General features: G+C 35.1%; 1 protein-coding gene across 1 annotated transcript in view; it reads right to left on the reverse strand.

The window, feature by feature from the left end:
- Nucleotides 1-23,778, reverse strand: part of LOC149800060 (uncharacterized) — an 87,880-nt gene that overhangs the window by 36,773 nt on the left and 27,329 nt on the right. The window contains exons 2-4 of the mRNA XM_089959613.1: nt 9,405-9,558; nt 2,593-2,732; nt 841-943 (exon numbers count right to left, since the gene is read on the reverse strand). Coding sequence (XP_089815739.1) covers nt 841-943; nt 2,593-2,732; nt 9,405-9,558 — 397 coding nt within the window. The remainder of the gene's footprint in view (nt 1-840; nt 944-2,592; nt 2,733-9,404; nt 9,559-23,778) is intronic.

Raw genomic sequence — 23,778 nt, forward strand, 5'->3', positions numbered from 1 at the left:
AACAATGTGTTTTGTGGTAACCACTGAAGTATGGGCCAAGTCATGCTCTCATCACTACTCTGAATACCATATATACTTGCTTATAAGTCGAGTCAAACTGCAATCATCAACAATCCTGATCTATATGTGTTCTGCTCATTACTCCGTGCAAACTACAAAGACAAAGATCTGCCAGCACATCATCTAAGTTGTGCAGTTTGCAGTTGCAAGTGACTTATAAGTGAGTATTTACAGTATTTGCACCCAATTAGCTTGTATTACAGTTGCAATTGACTTATAAGTGAGTATATACAGTTTTTACACCCAATTATCTTGTATTACAGTTGCAATTGACTTATAAGTGAGTATATACAGTATTTGCACCCAATTAGCTTGTATTACAGTTGCAATTGACTTATAAGTGAGTATATACAGTTTTTACACCCAATTATCTTATATTACAGTTGCAATTGACTTATAAGTGAGTATATACAGTATCTGCACCCAATTAGCTTGTATTACACTTGCTTTTATTGTTAGAATGGGTAAATGCAGCTCATTTCGAAATCAAAATATTCTGTGGAAGCCAGCATGATAACTATATCATTATATATGTTTTTTATGTTATAGGTGTTATCTAATGTTGTAAAGTGCTTAGAGCTTCTAAAGATTAGGTGCTATACAAAGTCCTCATTAATATTATTATTATTATTAATATTATTATTATTATTATTATCACAGTTTCTGTCCTGCAATTTGATTTGTTCACCTAATATCTGTCTATTCTACATGTCTATCTTAAACACTAGTATCCTGTAAGTTCTTGTAAGTTTAAGTTAATACCAGTACATGCATACTCACTCGCATGGATCTTGTGTTGACGTGTCCCCATTGGAAGATATACATGCGATGTATCTAGTGGAATTAAGGGCACTTGTTATGCATACCTCCTGAGCAGGTAAGTCTGAAAATGTCAGATTTTATTACAATTACACTATGTACCGTGAGTAACTAATATGCCACACAATCTTATAATAATTAAACTATATACTGTGGGTAACTAATATGCCACACAATCTTATAATAATTAGACTATGTACTGAAACTAATATGCCACACAATCTTATAATAATTAGACTATGTACTGAAACTAATATACCACACAATCATATAATAATTACACTATGTACTGTGGGTAACTAATATACCACACAATCTTATAATAATTACACTATGTACTGTGAGTAAATGATATGCCATGCAATCTTATAATAATTACACTATGTACTGAAACTAATATGCCACACAATCTTATAATAATTACACTATGTACTGTGAGTAAAACTATATGCCACAAAATCATATAATTACATTATATACTGTGAGCAAACAATATGCCACACATTTTATAATAATTACACTATGCACTGTAACTAATATGCTATACAATCTTATAGTAATTACACTATGTACTGTAACTAATATGCTGTACAATCTTATAATAATTACACTATGTACTGTAACAAATATGCTGTACAATCTTATAATAATTACATATAATAATTACACTATGTACTGTGAGTAAATGATATGCCATGATTTTATGATAATAACACTACGTACTGTGTCTATTAGCTGATACGGCATGAACTAATGATAATTACACTATGTACTGTGTTATGTATTACAAAAAGTTGATTGGCTTGCATGCAATATACTTATATTTGCAGTAAATGCCAGTGACAAAACTTATGTGCATTCCTAATTCAGTTTAAACAATGTAGACCAAGAATTCTGCATAATTATCTACAAGTTCACAGTCACTTCTCAGAATTTTAATTTTTATTCAATGAAATTGGAACAAACTTGCATACAGACTTCTGCATAGGCACATGTGTCTTCCCTTGAACATACTGTTATAAAGGAAAATTAATCCTCTGCCATATGGACATGACCTAATGATGAGTTAGGATGCCTCTCTTGCTTACTTACAATAAGCACATTTTCTGCCCATTATGATGTTTGAAGAGTACTGTGCATCCCTAATGATGATATTTCATCACTTTAAATATAGGTTTGGGGGTAGAATTTGCAAATAAAGATGGGGCATTCATTCTTATTTTTTCTTACTGGTTTGATAGAAAATAGAGTATTGTAATTATTCATTATGAAATTTGAAACTTATGGGAATTTTAAGCACTATAAATAGTATATTACAACCTGGAAACCAATGCGTGCAACTTTTTTTCCACAAAATGGTGATCTATGTTTCTGATTTTGATAGTGATGTGAAGAGCAAAAGATTGTGGGAAGCATACAAATCTAAAGCATGATCTCTGACCTTGCTGCAAGGTCATGGAAGGGCTCGTTATCAAGTGTGTGGGAGATATTGCCAAGATACATTCAAATAAAGGTCACGACATTCGTTCTACCACTGAACCCGTGGTTGCACAATCCAGATTACTGGATGTGTTTCAAACATGCGTACAATGTACTCGCATACAAAGTTTGGGTAATATTTGCATTTGCATTTGGGTAGCCTCTGTGGCTATACACCAAGTCCATATTATTTATTTCTACATTACTGGTGTCCTTCAGGCTTGTGTTTGTTACCTATCATGGCACTGCACATCGAATCCAAACTATTCATGTCCATGTTGACAATACCCGGGATGGAATTCAGATTTGGGGCAAGCTCTGGGCACACCTTCAATGCCTCAAATATACAAACCATAGCTACCTTCACCTCCTGCCTGTAAAATCAAAAGAGAAATTGTCACATTCAGGCCCTAGGCTGTTTTCTCTCACCCACCCACCTCAAAAATTAAAAACAGAAAGGGGAGAAAGCTTAGTTCATTGGTTTCTAAAATGCTCATGAACTTTGGAACAGGAATAACTGGGACAGCCTTGCACATATTTTGGTCTGCAAAGTATTAACTCATTATCCTTGAAAGCAGCAATTTGATGTTGAGAGGGAATACCCCTGTTCTCGGTGCTGTGAGATCATAACAATTCAGGATAGACTGAAATAAGTGGTATTAGAGGAAGAAAAGGAAAGATGTAGTTTTAAATGATACAAAGTATTGTACACTTCCTACTCAGGCAAGGAAATACAATTTTTGAGACCAAAACCTATATTACACAAAAAAGTGTCAAGTCCAGAACCAGAGCTTTTTTTCTTAATTTCTAAACCTAAAGTAGATGAACCTAAATGGCAGATACACGGAAAAACTAATGCAAAAAGGTAGGGTGAGTTTGAGAGGGGTCCAATAAGAAAAAATAAAAAAGGCAAATCTTCACCCTCTGTTCATATAAAGGTGAAATAGCCAATTGAAAACCACTTCATATACATAATGAAATATCTGGCCATGTAAAAGTCTGAAACATCTGGCCATGTAAAAGTCTGAAACATCTGGCCATGTAAAAGTCTGAAACATCTGGCCATGTAAAAGTCTGAAACATCTGGCCATGTAAAAGTCATGTAAAAGTCTGAAACATCTGGCCATGTAAAAGTCTGAAACATCTGGCCATGTAAAAGTCTGAAACATCTGGCCATGTAAAAGTCTGAATCGGACGTGATGGGTTCAATGAGAAGCAACAACAAAATCTTTGCCTGTTGCCTGCATTAGTTTCAGTTGAACATGGAGATGATCTCCCTGGTAAAATGACTTAACAATTTCAAACTGTTCCCCACACAGTATACAGTACAATACTTACTGATAAAACCATGTACCACATTAAAAAGGTTCTGATGCAGAACTCTATTTCTACACGTATTATAGACTTTAATGTTGTTTTCTTCTTCAATTTGATGGCAATCAATGACACATTTTAGTTAGAGCAGTCTGTACTTCAGGGTTGCACAACCTTTGTCAGTCAAGGGCCAGGTTGCATTTTCTAAGACCAATCGAGGACCGCAAACACTAATTTCTTTAATATAATTACTGTTCACAGGCCAGATTTCTGTGTTGTTTTAACTTGCTCTGAGGGCCAGACAGAACACGTTTGTGGGCCAGATCTGGCCTGCAGGCCGGGGGTTGTGTACCCCTGCTATACTTGCAAGTGTATGTAATTATGACAATGTGATGATCACACACTAAAAGGATATTCAAGCAATACATACCCAGTACTTGATGAACAAGCAAGAAAAGTTGTGAAAATAAACTGTCCAATAAAATCATATACACACTCATAAGATGAGTCCAACTGCAAATGGCACAGGCCCAGATCTGCCAGCACATCATGATGGGTCTGTGCAGTGTGCTAGGAGTAATCAGTAGAATAAACAACACAGACCCTGATCTGCCAGCACATCAGGATGGGTCTGTGCAGTGTGCTAGGAGTAATCAGTAGAATAAACAACACAGACCCTGACCTGCAGGCACATTATGCAATGGTAGATCATGATCTTCGTTGTTTGCAGTCTGACATGACTTTCAAGTGAATATATACAATATTCCCTAAGCTGGTACATTTAAATGGTAAGCTGACTGCATATTTATGAAACTGTCCCATCTTTACCAGACTGTCCCATATTTACCCGACTTAGCCATATTTACCAAACTGTCCATATTCACCAACCTGTCTAATCTTTACCAGACTGTCCCATATTTACCAAGCTGTCCCATATTCACCAAACTGTCTCATCTTTACCAGACTGTCCCATATTTACCATACTTACCCATATTTACCAAACTGTCTCATATTCACCAAACTGTCCCATCTTTACCAGACTTCCCATATTTACCAGACTGTCCCATATTTACCAAACTGTCCCATATTCACCAAATTGTAGATCTTTACCAGACTGTCCCATATTTACCAAACTGTCCCATATTCACCAAACTGTCTCATCTTTACCAGACTGTCCCATATTTACCAGACTGTCCCATATTTACCAAACTGTCCCTGATATAACATTACCATAATCAACCTCCAAATGAACAAAGCATCAAGGCTGGTCATATCATTCAAATATAGACACTGCGAACATTTTCTTGATTCTAACCTCAACCTAAAAAAGTTATATGGACCACAAAAATGTTTGACAAATCATATATGTGGCACTTAATATTCTAGTCTTGAAGAATAGTATATGTTCTTTACTATATCTTTGCTTGCATAGCAGCTATATATTTGTTTTCTACTTTATGGGTTTCTGTCAGCTGCAGTGACACATCTAATGAGCTTGTGTGACTGTGAGCAACAGTGTTGAAGAAAATTACTTAAATGTAAATCCTAATTATAAATCATAAAATACAAGTCACAATGACTTGCTTTCAGATTACCATAATATACTCTGCATGGTGTAATCACATACCCATTTATGTTACTCTTCAGACAACAGCAGCTGCAAACAGTCAGCTAAATGCAATGAGGTTAACCCAAATCATTAAACCAGTCAGCTAAATGCAAAGAGGTTAACCCAAATCATTAAACCAGTCAGCTAAATGCAAAGAGGTTAACCCAAATCATTAAACCAGTCAGCTAAATGCAAAGAGGTTAAACCAAATCATTAAACCATGAAGTAAAAGTCACATAATCTTTTCACTTAGAGGTGAAGGACTTCACATCACTTGCATGAATATATGTTCAACTGAATCTGACAAAATTACCTAAATGCAAACCCTATCCATGATACAATGAGCTCTAGTCTAAAGTAAGCATAAATAAATCAAAGTGGCCTAGTTTTCACTGATGGATGTAGTCTACCTCATAACATAAATATGTACCAAATTATGTTAATGGATGAAAAAATAAACAAAAGGCGAGGTTAACCAAAATCATTATACCATGCAATATAGGTCACAGTGACATCATTTTCACAGCAATTTGCAGCACTTCACATGCCATGTCTAAATATCAACTTATGAGACTCAATGAACAAAAGTATCTAAGAAAATTCCCTAAATGTAAACCATAACTCAAGTGTGACTCCTGTTATTATTACATTTCCATAGTCTTAAACAAAGTAACAGAAAAGAGTGAAAGCCAACAAGTTTAGTAAAATTCAACAAATAATTTATTTCCCCAGAATACAAAGAGAAAAATATAGAAGTATTGCAAATTTAATCCCAAATAATCCAAGAATTTCTAACACTAGTCCTATGATTTAACTTCCAAAATGCTATTCCAAAGCAAAGCCATTGCTGGAAGTGTTGATGTGCCTGTGATGGCCTGTATCATATTGATGTGCCAATAACCTTTTGTTGAATCACAATAATACAATCCAAGAATATATCCTTATCTATATTTCACTATAAATCCAAGTCTCTATTTCCAAGAATGTTATTTTTGAGCACTTTGTATTTCCAGAGAAGAATATCTTCATTTAAGTAGTTTAAATCAATGAATTCAACCCCAAATGAAATACTGGACAGAACAATATTGCAACTGATTCTGCTCAGATCTTATGGCATGAATGAATAGTTTCTAGGTAAACAAGATTATAAGTCCTCTACGGGACCTCAGGACAAAATTAGCATATCTAATGGAAAATTTTATTCTAGAAACTTCCAAATGTTTACAAAATAAAATCTTAGTTATAATTAGAAGGTCTGTTACTAAAATTATAATATCAAATGTGGTAAACAACAGGAAGACACTACACTTCATTGGAAATTTCCAATATTCTGGACTCAGATTGAGATAAACATGATGTATACAAAACCAAAATCAATGATTCAGGTCAGGTAGAAAATGAACTTGATTTTGAATACAGTCAAGCCCAAAATACAATTATCCGTAGCACATAACAACAAAATAACTAACAAACAATGCCAATTAAAGATACATAACATAATGCATATCTATATTAATCACTTAACTTTTCTCCATGACTGTAGATTATACCTTTAAATAATGATCATCTATAAAGAACATGCTGACATAGTTATTTGAACTTAGAATATTCTTTAAGAACTTGTTGACCATTTGATGGATTTTTCCACTAAAAATGGTCCACATCTAGATAATTGTAGGGCACTCTGTTGCATCATAAATCAGGTGACAGTTTGTATATAAATAGAAGTTTTGTAAATGAAGTATTCATTCCTGTTTCATAACAGCCTCTGGGAATCAGTGATGAGTTTATAGTTGTATTCAGATATAATTCCAGAGTAATTATCGTTCACTGGAATTACTATAGTGCTCATTGACTGGATTAACACATTATTTTGGGATTTTCGTGAACTAATTCAAAGACATTCTGGATTACATCATTGTGATATATCAACACATTCAAGATTATTGATACATCAGCACATTCAAGATTATTGATACATCAGCACATTCATAACTCCTGAAATGCATACAGAATGATCTCAGCTTTTAGACTTTGATAGGTTATTTATGATTATTTGGAATTTAATTCACAATATGGTACTGTAAGTGTTTTCTTAATTTTCACTTTGTATTAAAGGGAAATAAACTGTTGGTTGCATTTTACACAAACTTGTTTGTTTAGCTTCCTTTTGCTACAAAGTTTAACACTATAAAATCATAACACTGCCTGATGGATTGGATAAACACTAATTGTTATGCAGGAATTAGAAATATTTTTTAATCCAACCACATTGGGATAAAAAAGCAGCGAAAGGTAAATATGTACGTATGCTGTATCAATGATATACCACAAGCTGTATAAATTTTTCATTAATAGGAAATGAGGCTTGCTGAGGTTCCATTTAATGAAACATTTATACGAGTGGTATATCACTGATACAGCATACATACTGTACATATATTTTATTTATATCACATACAAATATATATATATATATATATATATATATATATATATATATATATATATATATATATATTTGCCCTTTGAATGGGGTTAAGATTTACTATGGGCAGCTGTGCATGGACCTAGTGAATGAACTCCTCATATCCCTAAGTCTGTCCACTACAAAATGTAGTTCTATGCCTTTTGTGTCTGTTCACAATCACCTTTGCATATTGATAAGTTGATTGTTTTCTTTTTTTAGTTTCTACTTTTCTTCACATTGATGAAATCAATATAATACACACTTATGATTTAAACATGAAAGATGGTTTTAATGATAAAAGTGGAGCACTACACTTGGTTAGCTATGCCATTAACTTAAATGCTAAGCCATTCACCTACTGGCTCATGGAAATTAATGTGGAATAGAAACTAAGCAAAATGACACCAACAAGAAGTAATTAAAATATTTTAATATATTTTACAGTAGATCTAAGTCATTATTCTGCTTAGTAACAGCACCAATGGTTTGACTTTAGACTTTAAATCTCTCTCTCTCTCTCTCTCTCTCTCTCTCTCTCGTAGGCTTGATTTTAAACTCTCTCTCTCACATCCTTTGGTCAGTGTGACTTCACTTTTACCATCATTTGGAAGTCCAGATATTGTGGGATAACATAAACTAAATTCCCCTATGTTCGTCATTTCATAGATTTTAGCCCGTATCTTGCTACAATGGAAGAGAGAGAGAGGCCTTCGGACATTTTCATATTTAATTAATGATAATTGATATTTAGAATATTAGAGTATGTTTAAGAAACAACAACAAAACAAAACATTAAATACATCACAGTCTGTGTACCGTGTAACCGTGTAATTACTGTATAATGTCGAAGTGGTTAGAGACTTTGTATCATTGATAAACACTGTAGATAAATCCCAAGGAAAGTGCACATGTATCATTATGATGAACCATATTCTTGTTGGTTACTTGGTGTAATTTCTATTTCAACATTTAAATCCAGCCCAAATTCCTTTTCTCTCTCACTCCTCATTTCTGCGTAGTTTGTCTGTTATCATTGAGGGGGGACAGAAATCAGAAAGGATTGTGATGAAAATGTGTACCATATTAAATTCATTTAGAAAATGAGGATTATTAACACTTTTTATCATTATTTTCATACGTTACTAATGATTAATGTGTAAAAATTCATCATTGATCAATAATCAACTGCAGACATTCGTGAGAATGTTTATATATGCATATTATTGCATCATGAGCAGAGTACAATTTGATATACCAATAGTATTCATATATCAAATTGGTTTATACCAACACTTTAAATGCCATGTTATTTTAATGCATGTGGTATAAATATATATAATTCATAAGCATGGTACAACACATTTTTTCAACTTATTTAAAATCTAGTCAAAACATTTTTATAGAAATGTTCATCAAGTTCCACAAGCAGAACCTTATCTATCACATATTCTAAACGAGGCCTGGATATTAGTGTAGTTCTAGGTTTGATTCCCAGTTTGTGGTACCTTAACCATCACTGGTTTCCTCCAGGTTCTCCAGTTTTCTCTACCACTTGAAACCAAACTTTTTTTCCATCAAGGGATCATGGTAAAATTCTTGCGTTTATTGTAAATAACATCTGAACTTGTTAAATTAATATACACCAATACACACTTGCAAAATACAGTCAGGATGCTCATACTGGATGATTGCCCACTACTTTGCCCCATGGAACTAATCTCATTCATTAAGACCATCAAACAGGGTTGGACAGATGCTTGCACAGAATCTGTGCATTGCTGAGAATCAACACAAAGGATGAAGATTCCTGAAATGACAAAATTTCAAAATTAAATCAGAGCTGAACAGAATCATGAAAGCTTTCATTCACACTGCAAATTAGAACCTGTTACTGTAGGGACTGCACACTGATTTATAGTATATGGCTGCCAAACAAGAGGTCCCAGTAGGACTGATTTATAGTAGATGACTGCCAAACAAGAAGTCATGGTAGGACTGATTTTGCTCAAATGATATGCTACCAAGTAACTGCAAATTCATACTGGTATTGAAATTTTGGAATGGAAAGAAACGTTTGGAACACTTAGTTGCCACTCTGCTCATTAATCTGAGGGGTCACCTAACTTCATGACAAGATCAGATGCATTGATGATTAAAATATGGTTTTTTAAAATAAATAATTATTTTTGGGGGTGTTTTTATGTCAAGCATCAGAAAAGTATACTCTCTTAGCATGAAATGGCAGATTTTGGCCCCTGGGTGTCCCCACCTATCTCATGGTATATATCATTATTATTCTTGGTTGGAATCTTGTGGTTTTCCATGTACAGACCCTACTTGACTCAAAAATCCATATGGATTGAACAAAGTTTACTCTCCTTTTGGTGCCAAGTAAGTGTGTGAGTGTTTATATATACATCTATACATGTATATACACACACTCACACAACACCTACCAGCTGTGCACTCCCCTTGTCTTGATTATGTAGGAACAGTGTTCAAATTTGAACAACTTGATTTTTATTGGATGCGGTAGCCTGCTGCCACATAGTACTGAAATATCTGATTGATCCGCCAAGGTATAGATAAGGTTAACACATTGGTTGTTGCTGTTGTTGTTGTAGGGTTTAACACCGTTTATCAGCACAAGATAGGCTATACATGGCAGCAAGTATTAATGGTGGAGGAAGAACCTGGAAAAACCCTGTAAAGAACCACCAACCTACGAGACGCTACTGGAAAGCTTTCTCACATACCCACATTGGACGAACCCGAGATTCAAACCCAAGCAGACAGAGGTGAAATGGCAGTTATCCGTAACAGTGAGCGCTTTAGACCACTCGGCCACTTGGGGCCCCCTTAACACACTGGAACCTTGGCTAGCGAAGATGAAGTTTCCGTGTTGAAAAGGCAGGTCAGCATCATTTGCTTACAAGCCATAAATACCAAAATACTTTCTAATTTATAAAACCCAAATAACAACAACCTGACATTTTTGGTTCACATTAGGGCTGCTAAATAGACTTAAATCAAATACAGAAATACAAGAGCATCAGTGCCATGCTGGGATTACTTACATCCGGTTGAAACAAATCCCAGCAGACAATATTATTCAAGAGATCAAACAAATTAGTGGATATACCTGCTGAAAAATATAGCTGCAAGTACAGCTGTCTAAAAATCTAGTACAGCTGTCTGAAAATCTAGTGCAGCTGGTCTGAAAATCTAGTACAGCTGTCTGAAAATCTAGTACAGCTGTCTGAAAATCTTGTTATTGCTACATAACTTAGAGGAATGGTAATATCATTATGGGCATTTCGCCAAAAGAGATTTTACGATGTCTAGTTGTAGTGTGTCCAAACGTAATTGGTTTGATATTGGCTGTCAGATCTCGGCAGCATTGTCATTTAAGACCAACCATTTGCAAGTTCGAGATCAATCCTACGAATCGTATCTCGAATGTGTGTTGATAGTTACCATTTAGGCTACTATGGCTATTAAGAAACAAGGATTAAGGAGGAATTTACAAATGATAGAATTGGAAATAAAACAATCAAACAAATCACACATTATATCCACATGATACTGTAGATTATTGGTATTATTCAAAAGTACATTCATTGCTTGGACACATTTACAAGTAATAGTCTCTGTAGCACGTCAAAACAGCCCTCTGTTGTTAAAAATGATCCTGAATAATTTAACTGATCTACAATGTCAAGAAACACATCTTCGTACGTACATAAAAGGTCTAGCCTTCTAAGATCATAGCCTTTGTTCTATCAATATTTCCAATTAATATTGCATCTTTTGCAGCATTCATGAGACTTATCTAAGGATGAATGTAGACCATCTATCTCTGAAAATCTCAACGTGTTATCAGCATACAATAAAATACATAAAAACATTTCTTCTAAAATGATACCCGCTACTATATTCAATTACAGTGCAATTTCCAGATGATTAGAAAACAGAAACAGAGAGGCTCTAGCCATGAAAAACCCAAGTGAACAATCGAAATAGAGTGCGAGTTTAACAGCTTCAAGTTTTGTCCCTAAGCCTAATATTTCTGCAGTGACATTAACGCTACTAAATTTGAAGAAACAGGAGAGATTTGTGTATGATAACTACACAAGCAGCAACGGTAAGCTCTTATTTATTATAAAAATTTAAATCCTGAAGGTGTGCAGGCATTAGGCTATTGTGGCACATTGTTATTATTCAGATTTTTCAAATTCTGAACAAGCGTATTCCCAAAAGTTTGGATGATTTAATATATTTTAAACACAATAAATACAATTTTAGATATTCATACATATTAAATGTCCCAAGAATTAAAACCTCAACAATTGGCACACACAAAAAAAACTTTTTTACAAGCAGCTACCATTCCATGGAATGAACTACCAAATCACTATAGAGAACAATCAAATTTTAATTTGTTTAGATCAGTACTTCTAGCCTGAAGTGGTAAAGACTGTAGAGGTAATACCTGCAAATACCCCCCCCCCTTCCGCCCCTGCCATAATGACGACAGCTAATGTTTGTGTTGTCGTTTTTTGTTTATCTGTCCTTGTCTTTTGAACTCTCTCAAATGCCTTACTGTTAGCTCCGTTGTTTTAAAGGAAGACTTAAGGTGCATTACAGCACGCTTCTAGTTCTAATTTGGAGCGTCTGCATTTAACTGAAATTTCGAGGTTATCAATGATTATTTTTGTTTGTTGAAATTTGCCTAAACTGCGACTTTAATTGACCCAGACACTAAACTCACTTTTAATCACTGCCTTATAAATGCTTTGCTTGCTCATGTTTGAAATCATGCGCTGTGTTTTGCCCCATTGTGCCTACGTATTATGCTGTGTTTGTCCAATTGTGCCTATGTATTATGCTACATTTTGTCCAATTGTGCCTAGGTATTATGCTGTGTTTTGTCAAATTGTGCCTAGGTATTATGCTGTGTTTTGTCCAGTTGTGCCTACGAATTATGCTGTGTTTTGTCCAATTGTGCCTAGGTATTATGCTGTGTTTTGTCCAATTGTACCTATGTACTATGCTGTGTTTTGTCCAATTGTGCCTATGGATTATGCTGTGTTTTGTCCAATTGTGCCAATGTATTATGCTGCGTTTTGTCCAATTGTGCCTATGTATTATGCTGTGTTTTGTCCAATTATGCATATGTATGATGCTGTGTTTTGTCCAATTGTACCTATGTATAATGCTGTTTTGTCCAATTGTGCCTACGTATTATGCTGTGTTTTATCCAGTTATGCGTATGTATTATGCTGTGTTTTGCCCAATTGTGCCTACCGATTATTATGTTTTGTTCAATTGTGCCAATGTATTATGCTGTGTTTTGTCCCAATTATGCCTATCTATTATGCTGTGTTTTGTCCAATTGTGCCTATGTATTATGCTGTGTTTTGTCCAATTATGCCTATGTATTATGTGTTTTGTCCAACTGTGCCTATGTATTATGCTGTGTTTTGTCCAATTGTACCTACGTATTATGCTGTGTTTTGTCCAATTTTGCCTACGTATTATGCTGTGTTTTGTCCAATTGTGCCAACGTATTATGATGTGTTTTGTCCAATTGTGCCTATGTATTATGATGTGTTTTGTCCCATTGTACCTACGTATTATGTTGTGTTTTGTCCAATTGTGCCTACGTATTACGCTGTTTTGTCCAATTGTGCCTACGGATTATGCTGTGTTTTGTCCAATTGTACCTATGTATTATGGTGTGTTTTGTCCAATTGTGTCTACGTATTATGCTGTGTTTGTCCAATTGTGCCAACGTAATATGCTGTGTTTTGTCCAATTGTGCCTACGTAATATGCTGTGTTTTGTCCAATTGTGCCTACGTATTATGCTGTGTTTTGTCCAATTGTGCCTACGTATTATGATGTGTTTTGTCCAATTGTGCCTACGGATTATGCTGTGTTTTGTTCAATTGTGCCTACGTATTATGCTGTGTTTTGTCCAATTGTGCCTACGTATTATGCTGTGTTTTGTCCAATTGTGCCTACGCATTATGCTGTGTTTTTGTCCAATTGTGCCAACGTATTATGCTGTGTTTTGTCCAATTGTGCCTACGTATGATGCTGTATTCTGTCCAATTGTACCTACATATTATGCTGTGTTTTATCCAATTGTGCCTATGTATTATGCTGTGTTTTTGTACGTTTGCAAAACATTCTTGTTGTAATGACTCTATTGTTGTATGTCATTTGAGCTTATGTTGAGTTGTTGTTTGAAATTGTGCTGACCTGCCTTTCTTACACGACTGCACTGATCTGTAAATAGATCGTATTATCGTTAACATTTTTTCCAGGCCACTTCGCATGTTACGACTGTTTACAATAGACTTGTTCTTTCTATATAACCATTTTTTTAATCAAGAAAGGCAATACAAAGACCGTTTCTTTTCATCGAGGAGCTTTCGGATAAAACAAAATGGACTGTAAATATGGCATTTACTGTACTTTTATTCTTCCTAAAACCAAATTGTGCGTCAGTAATACTGTCATGTAATGGATAAAGTGTCTTTGATTTAATTGATTTAATAAACTTGTGAAAACTTTTTTCTTTTCAACTAAGCAACGTTATCCCTCTATAATTATGTGCCTCGGATGGATCGCCTTCGCCACAAGACGTCTTTTGGTGAAAACCCCAGTCTGATATGCCTTTCCGTTCAGGGGTAGAAATAACAAGATTTTCAAGATGGCCACTATGGTGGATATATTGATAATACAAACGACACAATTTTAATATAGGACCAACTAAGTCTTGCGATGAAGGTACGTTTCAAGTCTAATAGCAGCTCTCAGAATAGTTACGATTACAAACGTGTACGAGCAGACGAACAGACGACGGAAAACTGGTTGTCCCATAGGCTCTTCAGTAGAGGCAACAAGGGAAAATATAAAAGAAAACAATGCAAATATAACCTACCGCAATGTCAATCTCATCCAAAGTCGAATGAAAATTGTACATCAAAAAGATGGTCATTCCAGCTATGTCGAACATTTCAATGTTTTAAAATAAAGTTTTTTGTTTATAAAAAAGGAATCAATAATAAACACAGAAGGGATAAGACCGCTGCAAAACAACCTTAATGCAGAGGGTTAGGAAACGTAACATTCGGGGAGGGGGATAAGATGAGTTTAGGTTGAAAGTGGCTCAAACTATAGTATAGGCGACATTAGAAGGCATACTTTCACTTGAAAACGCATTCATTACTTTAAGAGTCAAATTTTAATTGCTATAAAAGTCCATGTTAATTCAAAGAGATTGAAACAATCCTTTTATCAGAACCTATCGGAAGAATCTGCGTCTCCGTTAATATATATTCAAATTTCAGTTGGAAAATGTCTATATAAATGTAGCGTAAATATCCTGCTCTTGTGTGATAACAACCACATTCTGTCCACGCGGATTTGAGTGACACATTATGTATTTATACATTCTTTTGATTTGTGTGGCATTCTTACTAAATCTGTGTGAAAAGCATATTTATCTCTCCCATTTTATATTTCCTGCGTACTATTTCCTCTCCTGTAGTCTCGCTATTGCCTTAAAGCCTTGGACTGAGTCATCTCCAGAGTATATTCCCGTATCTCCCCATTAGTAACAGAGACTCAAGTTTGCAAGTAAACTACATAATGTAAGTCAACATCAAGCTGACAGCCTAGACAAAATTGCCAGCTTTCGGAGACTTACCGTTTCTATGCCCGTAAGTTGTAACTGTAATAATCAATCTCAGAAATAGACAAAATACATCTATACCAGGGGTGGGCAAACTACGGCCCAATAAGGGCTTTCATGCGGCCTAGGAACAAGTCATCATTCGCACTGACTCTGTTTATGTTACTCTGTTTATCAAATAAATGTGCTTCTTTTGAACTTTAAGTTTTCAAATATTAACAACATATTAACAACTGAAAATTAATTAGATGTTATTTAGAAAAACCTTTTGTTTTTGCTATTTCAAATATTAATTAGTTTACTTAATGAACTATGCGGCCCGCCACAAGGTGTAAATTTCTGATGCGGCACTTGCACTGGAAAGTTTGCCCACCTCTGATCTATATACTGTGTGAAACAGCTTGCAGAAAGGTATGAATACATTAACGAGCTCCGTACGAGTTACATCCGAATTTTTTAAAAAAAATACATGTATAATTAGAAATATCGCAGTTAGGTCCGTACGAGTTACATAATAATAACAATAATAATGAGGACTTTGATAGCGCCTAATCTTTAGAAGCTCTAAGCGCTTTACATCATTAGACAACACCTATAAGATATATAAAAAAAAACATAATAATATTAACACCATGAAATTAGATAAACATTAAAAAATAAAAAACATGCTGAGAATATTTCAGGTAGGAAACATTATTAGGTCCTTAAGTTTGTTCTTGCAGTCGAAATAAGTGAGTTTTGAGAGCCCTCTTGAATGTAATCACTGTGTCTTTGTGTCTAAGTTCATCCGAAACAATTTTAAATACATGTATATTAGAAATATCGCAGTTAGAAATCCGAACATATTCCGACAGACGGAAAACAAAATATAGCTAAATATATATTAAAAAGTTGCCTAGCAAAAGAAAACAACGGATAATTGAACATGACTGTCTTTTTGGAGGGTTTGTTTGGGGTTTTTGTTTTGTTGTTGCTGTTTTTAACGCCATTTTCAGCATAGCCTATACATGACAGCCTGCGTGTCAGGTGGAGGAAGAATTCCGGAAGAATGTAAGAAAAAATATAACATAAGGTCACCAGTGTGCTATCAAGCATGTTTCCGGCAATATTTAATCCCTTTTCATCGAGCTTCCTTCTTAGTATATATATAGTAACAAACATGTACATTTAGTAGAATTTAAAGTGAATTTTTAAATTAGTTTTCTGCAAAGTCTGCAGATCGTTATATTATAGGTGCATTATGATGACACCGATGCCACCTTTTAAATATAAATACATAGTTTACATATTTTATAAGTATGACGTTTTTTTTTTACCTCTTCACTTAACATATATATCTACCCATAATGAACTGTACAACACCGCCCGACCCCATCCAGCTGTGTGAGTGCAAATGATTAATTGTAATTTCCAATAATACCATCATTTAAATTCAGCCAAAATCACGTCATTTCCTTTATATATGTCGATTATTTTACTTGATACGTCAGACGTATACTTCGCTTTCAATGAAGAAGGGACACCGCAAAAACACACCGCGCTACACTGAAGGAAATTGTTTTGCACATCTGCGTTAAACAGATTCGAACAAAATGTTTCAATCATGAAAGTGGTGTGGGAGGAGAAGTGATGACAAAATTCAAATTCCGAAATGCCCCTTTTTGAATTTTTTTTGGAAATTTGACGAAAATGGGCTGGAGGATAAAAGTAAAAAATAATTGTGCATCTGCCACGAACACATATCCTGCCTACGAAGTTTCAATACAACTGTACAAGCACTGTATGAGAAGGAACTCCAGTTTTACTCATTTCTGACACATCTTTCAAGAAATGTCGCAACATCGGCTAAAACAAATACACATTAACACCTTATTGCGTATCTACATCAATCACATATTAAGCGTCGTAACAACGTTTCAACAAAAACTTCCCCAAACAGTGGTGGGGAACAGGGATGACGAATTAAATTATCGTAATATCCCATAATTACAAATTATCAAAGGAGGTTAAATGAAGATTGCGCATCTAAATCAATCACATATACAGTTTCGATAAAATCCTCCATGTAGCATAATAAGAGAAGCGAGGACAAACTTGATTCCTGAAATATCCCCATCAAATTATTTTTCAAGACATCTCTCCCTACATGGAGCCTGGGAAAAGCGTAAACCATTAATGTGCATCATCACCTACCACAAAAGCAACCTATTTAGTTATAACACACACACACACACACACACACACACACACACACCAGACGGTGTAGGAGGAACGATAAAGAAATGAATTTCCATAATACTTTTTTCGGATAGTTTTCTCTTTCTTAATATTTCCCCCCAAAATGACCCAGTGGAAATAAAAAGTAAAACCATACAGCCGTACGGACCATTCTAACTTGCATAGTTTCACTAAACTTGCCAAGCGGAGTGGGTAGTGAAACGATAGCAATCTGTCACGGACGTACAAACGGACGGGTAGAGGGACTGAGAGACACGCGAAAGCACAGACAATACTCCCGCTCCACGCTTAAGTGCAGGGATAGCAATGCATTATACACTACAGAATGATTATCAATATTCATTCACATGTACAGTAACAGTACGTGATGCAAACCTATATACAGACATCCACTCACGGACCATTTAGATACGTCGTTCACATTTGGTCATTTTCTTTACCTGGATGATGCACCGCGCCCATTAAAATTCTTTCAAAATGTTCCAGTATATATTCCCTAACAAGTGATTCCAAATGACGTCAGTTAAGTAAGAACTGAAACAAATGAAATTTTCCAAATTTATTACAGCAATAAAAACACGTGAAATATTTTTCAGATATTAAGTATAGCTACACTGGCACTGTAACGCTGCAGTACAATGCATCTGGAGCATAGCTACCGTACAGAAGGACTATGCAAAGCATAGGGGCCCAATAACTATTTTGCACACTGTAGATCAGACAGACTGTAAGCTTTGCATAGGGGCCAAAACATCCTAGCTACGCCACTGTAATATCTGCAGTTGCATATTTCGCTGCATGGCTGTGCATTGATATAACATGATGCACGCCCATTGGTGTGTGTGTGTGTGTGTGTGTGTGTGTGTGTGTGTGTGTGTGCGCGCGCGTGCGCGCTAATGTATGTCATATTTAGGCCTATCTCATTTTCAAATGGGTATTTAAGAATGACGGTAGTGCTGACGCTTGATTATAACGTACACTCTTTTTCTCTTATATTTCAAAAGAATAACTTGGTTAGTGCATACAGTAGAACAACATTATCAGAGACAGAGATGTCTCCGACTTTATTAGTGAACTGGTGTTAAAAATTACCAAGTTCAGAAATATATGTCACATGGAACCAAGCCAGATCATGAATTATACTGTATGTTGCTCTTCACAAGATAAGTTGAACTCTTCCTAACTCTTCTGCATCTAACGGAGGTAATAGAACCAACAGCTTTTAATATTATAAAACACGCTAATTATATAGCAAGTTTGCCAAACTATATATTCTGTCCAATTCAGTACAAATACAGGCCGTGTTCAGGCCTCTTCTTTTCGAAACACAAATGTCATCCAAAAAGCAAATCCAATCAATTTGACAAAGTTCCTGTATTAATTTTTTTCCCAATCTTTCATCTTGGTATAGTTGGAATCCTAATTTATTTATCAGCACCATTTAGTCAGGAATGCGCTGACAAGCTGCTCTAAGCAGTGGGTTTATTGCATTTGCGCATGCGCATGCAATATTTTTATCATTGAAATTGGACTGAGACTAGAACTTGCAAAGATAATGATGTGCCACTGTAAACTGATTGCCGTCGAGGCACAAAAAAATAAACAAAAAAGAATAATATGGGAATAAACAGCACAAAATTAACGTATTTCGCGTACAGTGCGCTGTTGCATTTTTTTTAATTTGGTGTAGCGCTTTATATAGAATAAGTAACGCAAGCATTTTTTTAGTACACGGCAAAACTTGTCACGGTCAGGCCAAATGCAAAACAATGAGCATATTGCAACAATGTGATGTCCCTTGGGTTTACCCTGGAATCAGAATTAACTGCATAACCTGTGCCATTCAACTCAAGAAGTCAACGTTGAATATCCAAACAGGCTACATATATACATACACAACTAGCTGAAACCGGTACTGACAATGAAAAAAAATTCCATATTTCCTGCATTTATCTTTCAGAATATCATATAAGTGTTCCGTTTTTATATCTACACTTTAAAGGAATGGGCAAGGATTAGGCAAAGAAACAGCGCACAGCGCAAAAAAAAACGGGGAATGCTAATAAATAAGTAAATAAATAAATAAACAACATCGTACAGCAGTGCCATTGTTGATTAATACGAAAATATGCAATCAATTCACGATATTTCGATTCAAGAAATGTCGTCCAATACAACACTTGGTTGACTAAAGTCATTAACGAAATTCTAAAAAAATTGCGGTTTCTAAAGAAGACAAAAGCAAAAATAAGTGACGGGAAATATGTCTACATCAGGCGATCTTTCAGCAATAAATTGTATGGCTCGCGCCCGTGTGCATGCGTGCGTGCGTGCACGTGTGTGTGTGTGTGTGTGTGTGTGTGTGTGAATCATTCAGTCTAGAAATGGCAAGTCCTTTAACATTTAGGAGATTTCTCATTCCCATTTAAATTAGAAGTGTATCGTACCTAAAGAGTTACAGGAATTCACATACTTCTAATATTTATATATATAGTCTTTTTTTTTTATTGTGAACCACTAACTATGTCACTTGTCTGGTCGTCTATCTTTCTATAAAACGTCCGCTAACATGTGTATATACTCTGTATTTGTTCCGTCGTATTTGCTATCTTGTTAATTTTGTATAATAAATCAATCCCACTGATCCAAACAAACACCTGTAGGTACTACACTTTTATTGGAAAATATAAACTTCGTCCCGACCATGATCATTTTGTCTCAATAAACAAATCTCGGATAATACGAAGTATTTATTTTTCTTATGGGATTTGTTGTTGTTGTTTTGTTGTGGGGTTTAAAGCCATTTTTCAGCACATGATAGGCTATGCATGGCGGCCAGTATTATTGGTGGAGGAAGAACCCAGGAAAACCCCGGGAAGAACCACCAACCCACGAGAAACTACTGGCAAGCTTTCTCACGTACCCACATTAGCCGAATCCTAGACTCGAACCCACGCAGACATAGGTGAGATGGCAGTGATCCGTAACAAAGAGCGCTTTAGACCACTCGGACACTCGGGGCTCTTTCTCAAGAGATACCTGTTTATGAGTCGATCGCGTATCACTGACAGCAATACCATTATGAAATAACAGAAAGCAACAGAACATAATTTGGTTGATTTTTTGTATGCAAAAGAGCACACTGTCAATATAATATACAAGTCATATAGCACACTGTCAATATAATATACAAGTCATATAGCACACTGTCAATATAATATACAAGTCATATAGCACACTGTCAATATAATATACAAGTCATATAGCACACTGTCAATATAATATACAAGTCATATAGCACACTGTCAATATAATATACAAGTCATATAGCACACTGTCAATATAATATACAAGTCATAAACTTCAATGAGCTGTTGTATAAATGAATGAATAATGAAAATAAAAATCTGCGTTTCATAAATCCTCGAAGAGAGAAAGATACAGGCCAAAAAGACCGAGAGAAAAAATAATCTAAGTTGGAATGCATTATACACATATTTGCCTATGTATATTTGGGCAATAAAATCATTTTTGAGTAATTGGATTAGTTTGTACATGCTTGATTTCTGCCGATAATAAAGATTAATAAAATAATTTCAAAGTGAGATCTATAAAGGACAGATGAAGACAAAATGACATGTATGGGGCGCTTTAGGGGACAAAATCTGGTTCAATGAGAAAGTTACAGTTGAAATATATATGTCGTACGTTGAGAAAATCAATTCCACATGCCGAGTCAAATTATTGGTGTTTAAAGTTCCTTCATATTTCGAGCTTTGCAACTTCGTACATTGAATTACATAGCAGTGGTTGAGAGTTCCATTTTCTGTGTCGATATTTTACATTTGATCCGCTGAAATACACAGTGGCTGTTGTAATTTCAATGTTATATGTTGAACATTCTGGTTCACACGTGGAGTCAAAGTCTTTGTATTGAAAGTTCAATTTCATATGTTGCGTTTTTAAACGGTATTTGTTGAATTGCACAGCGGTGGTAGAAAATCTCATTTTGTATGTGGAACTTTTAGTTTTTGAATTACACAGAGGTGGTTGAAATTTCAATGTTGCATGCCGAGAATTCCAATTTCATACTTTGAATCAAATTGTTTGTGTTGAGAGTTCATTTAATATGACGAGTTTTTTTGCCGTGGTTGAAAGTTATATTTCCTATGTGAAGAAATTCCCACAAGTAGGTAAGACATTGTTTTATGAGTACTCGTGTATTTATTCTTGCACCTTGTTTATTCTGTGTGATGTTGAATACATGTATTTAAGAGTTTGGCGTTGTGTTTTTTTTCTGCGTTTATCATGGTATACACTGTCAGTTGCCGACTCACACAGCAAATAACGCCCAAAGGGCGTTTTCTAAGCTATGTGAGTCGGCAACTGACAGTTTATACCACAATAAACTCAGAAAAAACAATGTTAAACTCTAATAATTGAAATTTCAATTATTCGTTATGTTATTTTGTTTGCATGGTTATAAAAAAACAGAAATCTGAATTGAGCGTAGTAATAAATGTTTAGAGTTTTCTGTTACGTAGCTATTTAGCTGCTGGATCGTAATATATTTTTCACAAGTTTCGACAAAGAAAGAATCCTTTTATTCATAAAAGATGAGAAATATCGGTTGCTTTAGTCTTTCAGATTAAATTTATTCCATTTTTTAATCCAAAAATTGTTAGAATGTTCTTTTCCTTTAATGCTTACTTCCTGTTTGCCTTCACTGGCAGTGTTTATCTTATGCTGAACACGTGACTCTATTTATATAAAATTATTAGAAAAGTAGTTCTCCTTACAGTTCATACAGAAATAAACGCAATTCATTTCGATCACGTGGTAACATTCTGACCAATGGAAATGTTACGTTCCTTTACCCGCTACTGTCATTGCAATTATTTGTTGATATGCACGCTTGCCCATTGGACTTGGTGTCATGGTCGCAATCAGGCCCAATCAGAGCGGCCAATATGGCCCATGCCACAACCCGTTAGAGGTCTCGAATGTTATGTTATTTTTTAGATCTCTTAAATAGTATCGCTGTGTACTCAGTTGTCTTTTAAATCTCTATATAGTAAATTATATGGGCTTGTTTGGTATTCGATTCATTTCGAAATTTCAAAATAACACGGGCCTAGAGGCCTCGAGCTCTCGAAGTGGCCCCGGCCTGTCAACCTCTGAAGGGGCCCAGTCACAACCATAGAAACTTTTCGTTACGGCTGTTTTGTTTAAGCTGTATTTTTTCTTTCTTTCTTTCTTTCTTTTTTTTTTTTTTTTTTTTTTTTTTTTTCTTTTTTTTGCTTGTATTTAAGGATCCAATGGATGAGTCTTCTTCACACTTGGGGTGATTCTCGCTCATTTGATCTTTCGGTCTCAGTCATACATAAAATTACAATAATTTTAGTTTTGACGTTTTATTTGATTTTCATTTACGCAACCCCTCCTTACCCACCCATAGGCCCAGCCAATTTAGAAATGCGTCGCTGTCGGCTTTTCTCTTCCAGTTTCTTTCCTTGTGTTGGGCGATTTTTCTCAACGATTTGGCCTTTGTTCAGTTGCAAATTGCCCCTTTCATTTTTCACAAACGTAAACGTGAATTTTCTTTGCAAATAATGAACATATGAAACATGGGATTATTCGAATTTTACGAATCAACTACTCCCGTTGAATTTTTTAAATAATAATAATAATAATAATAATAATAATAATAACCAAAAAAACCTACAATTCAGAGGCGAATGGAGTGGGGAGCCAGCAGTTCCCCACTCCACCCCACCCTCCGAAAACATATAAACGCGAAGCGACCGAAACGTTTCCAATAGCACAATACAGTTAGATGACTAAATTATGACAAGAAAACATTTAAAATGCAGAAGCTCGCAATAAAAAAAAAATAATTCGATCCGCTCTTTCAATTCAGGACAAAATGAGCTACCTTTTTCATCATCAGATACACGTTTAAAGTGCCCATTTTGGAAGATAATTACCATGCCCTTATCAATTTCGGGGGGGGGGGGAATACTTTTGCAGCAGACGAGCTATTCTCACTACAATTGTGTGACAAAGTAAAAATATTTGCCGCACA

Source organism: Sinohyriopsis cumingii, chromosome 5 (genome assembly GCF_028554795.1).
Source record: "Sinohyriopsis cumingii isolate HCF-2022 chromosome 5, ASM2855479v2, whole genome shotgun sequence".
NCBI classification, from domain to species: Eukaryota; Metazoa; Mollusca; class Bivalvia; order Unionida; family Unionidae; genus Sinohyriopsis; species Sinohyriopsis cumingii.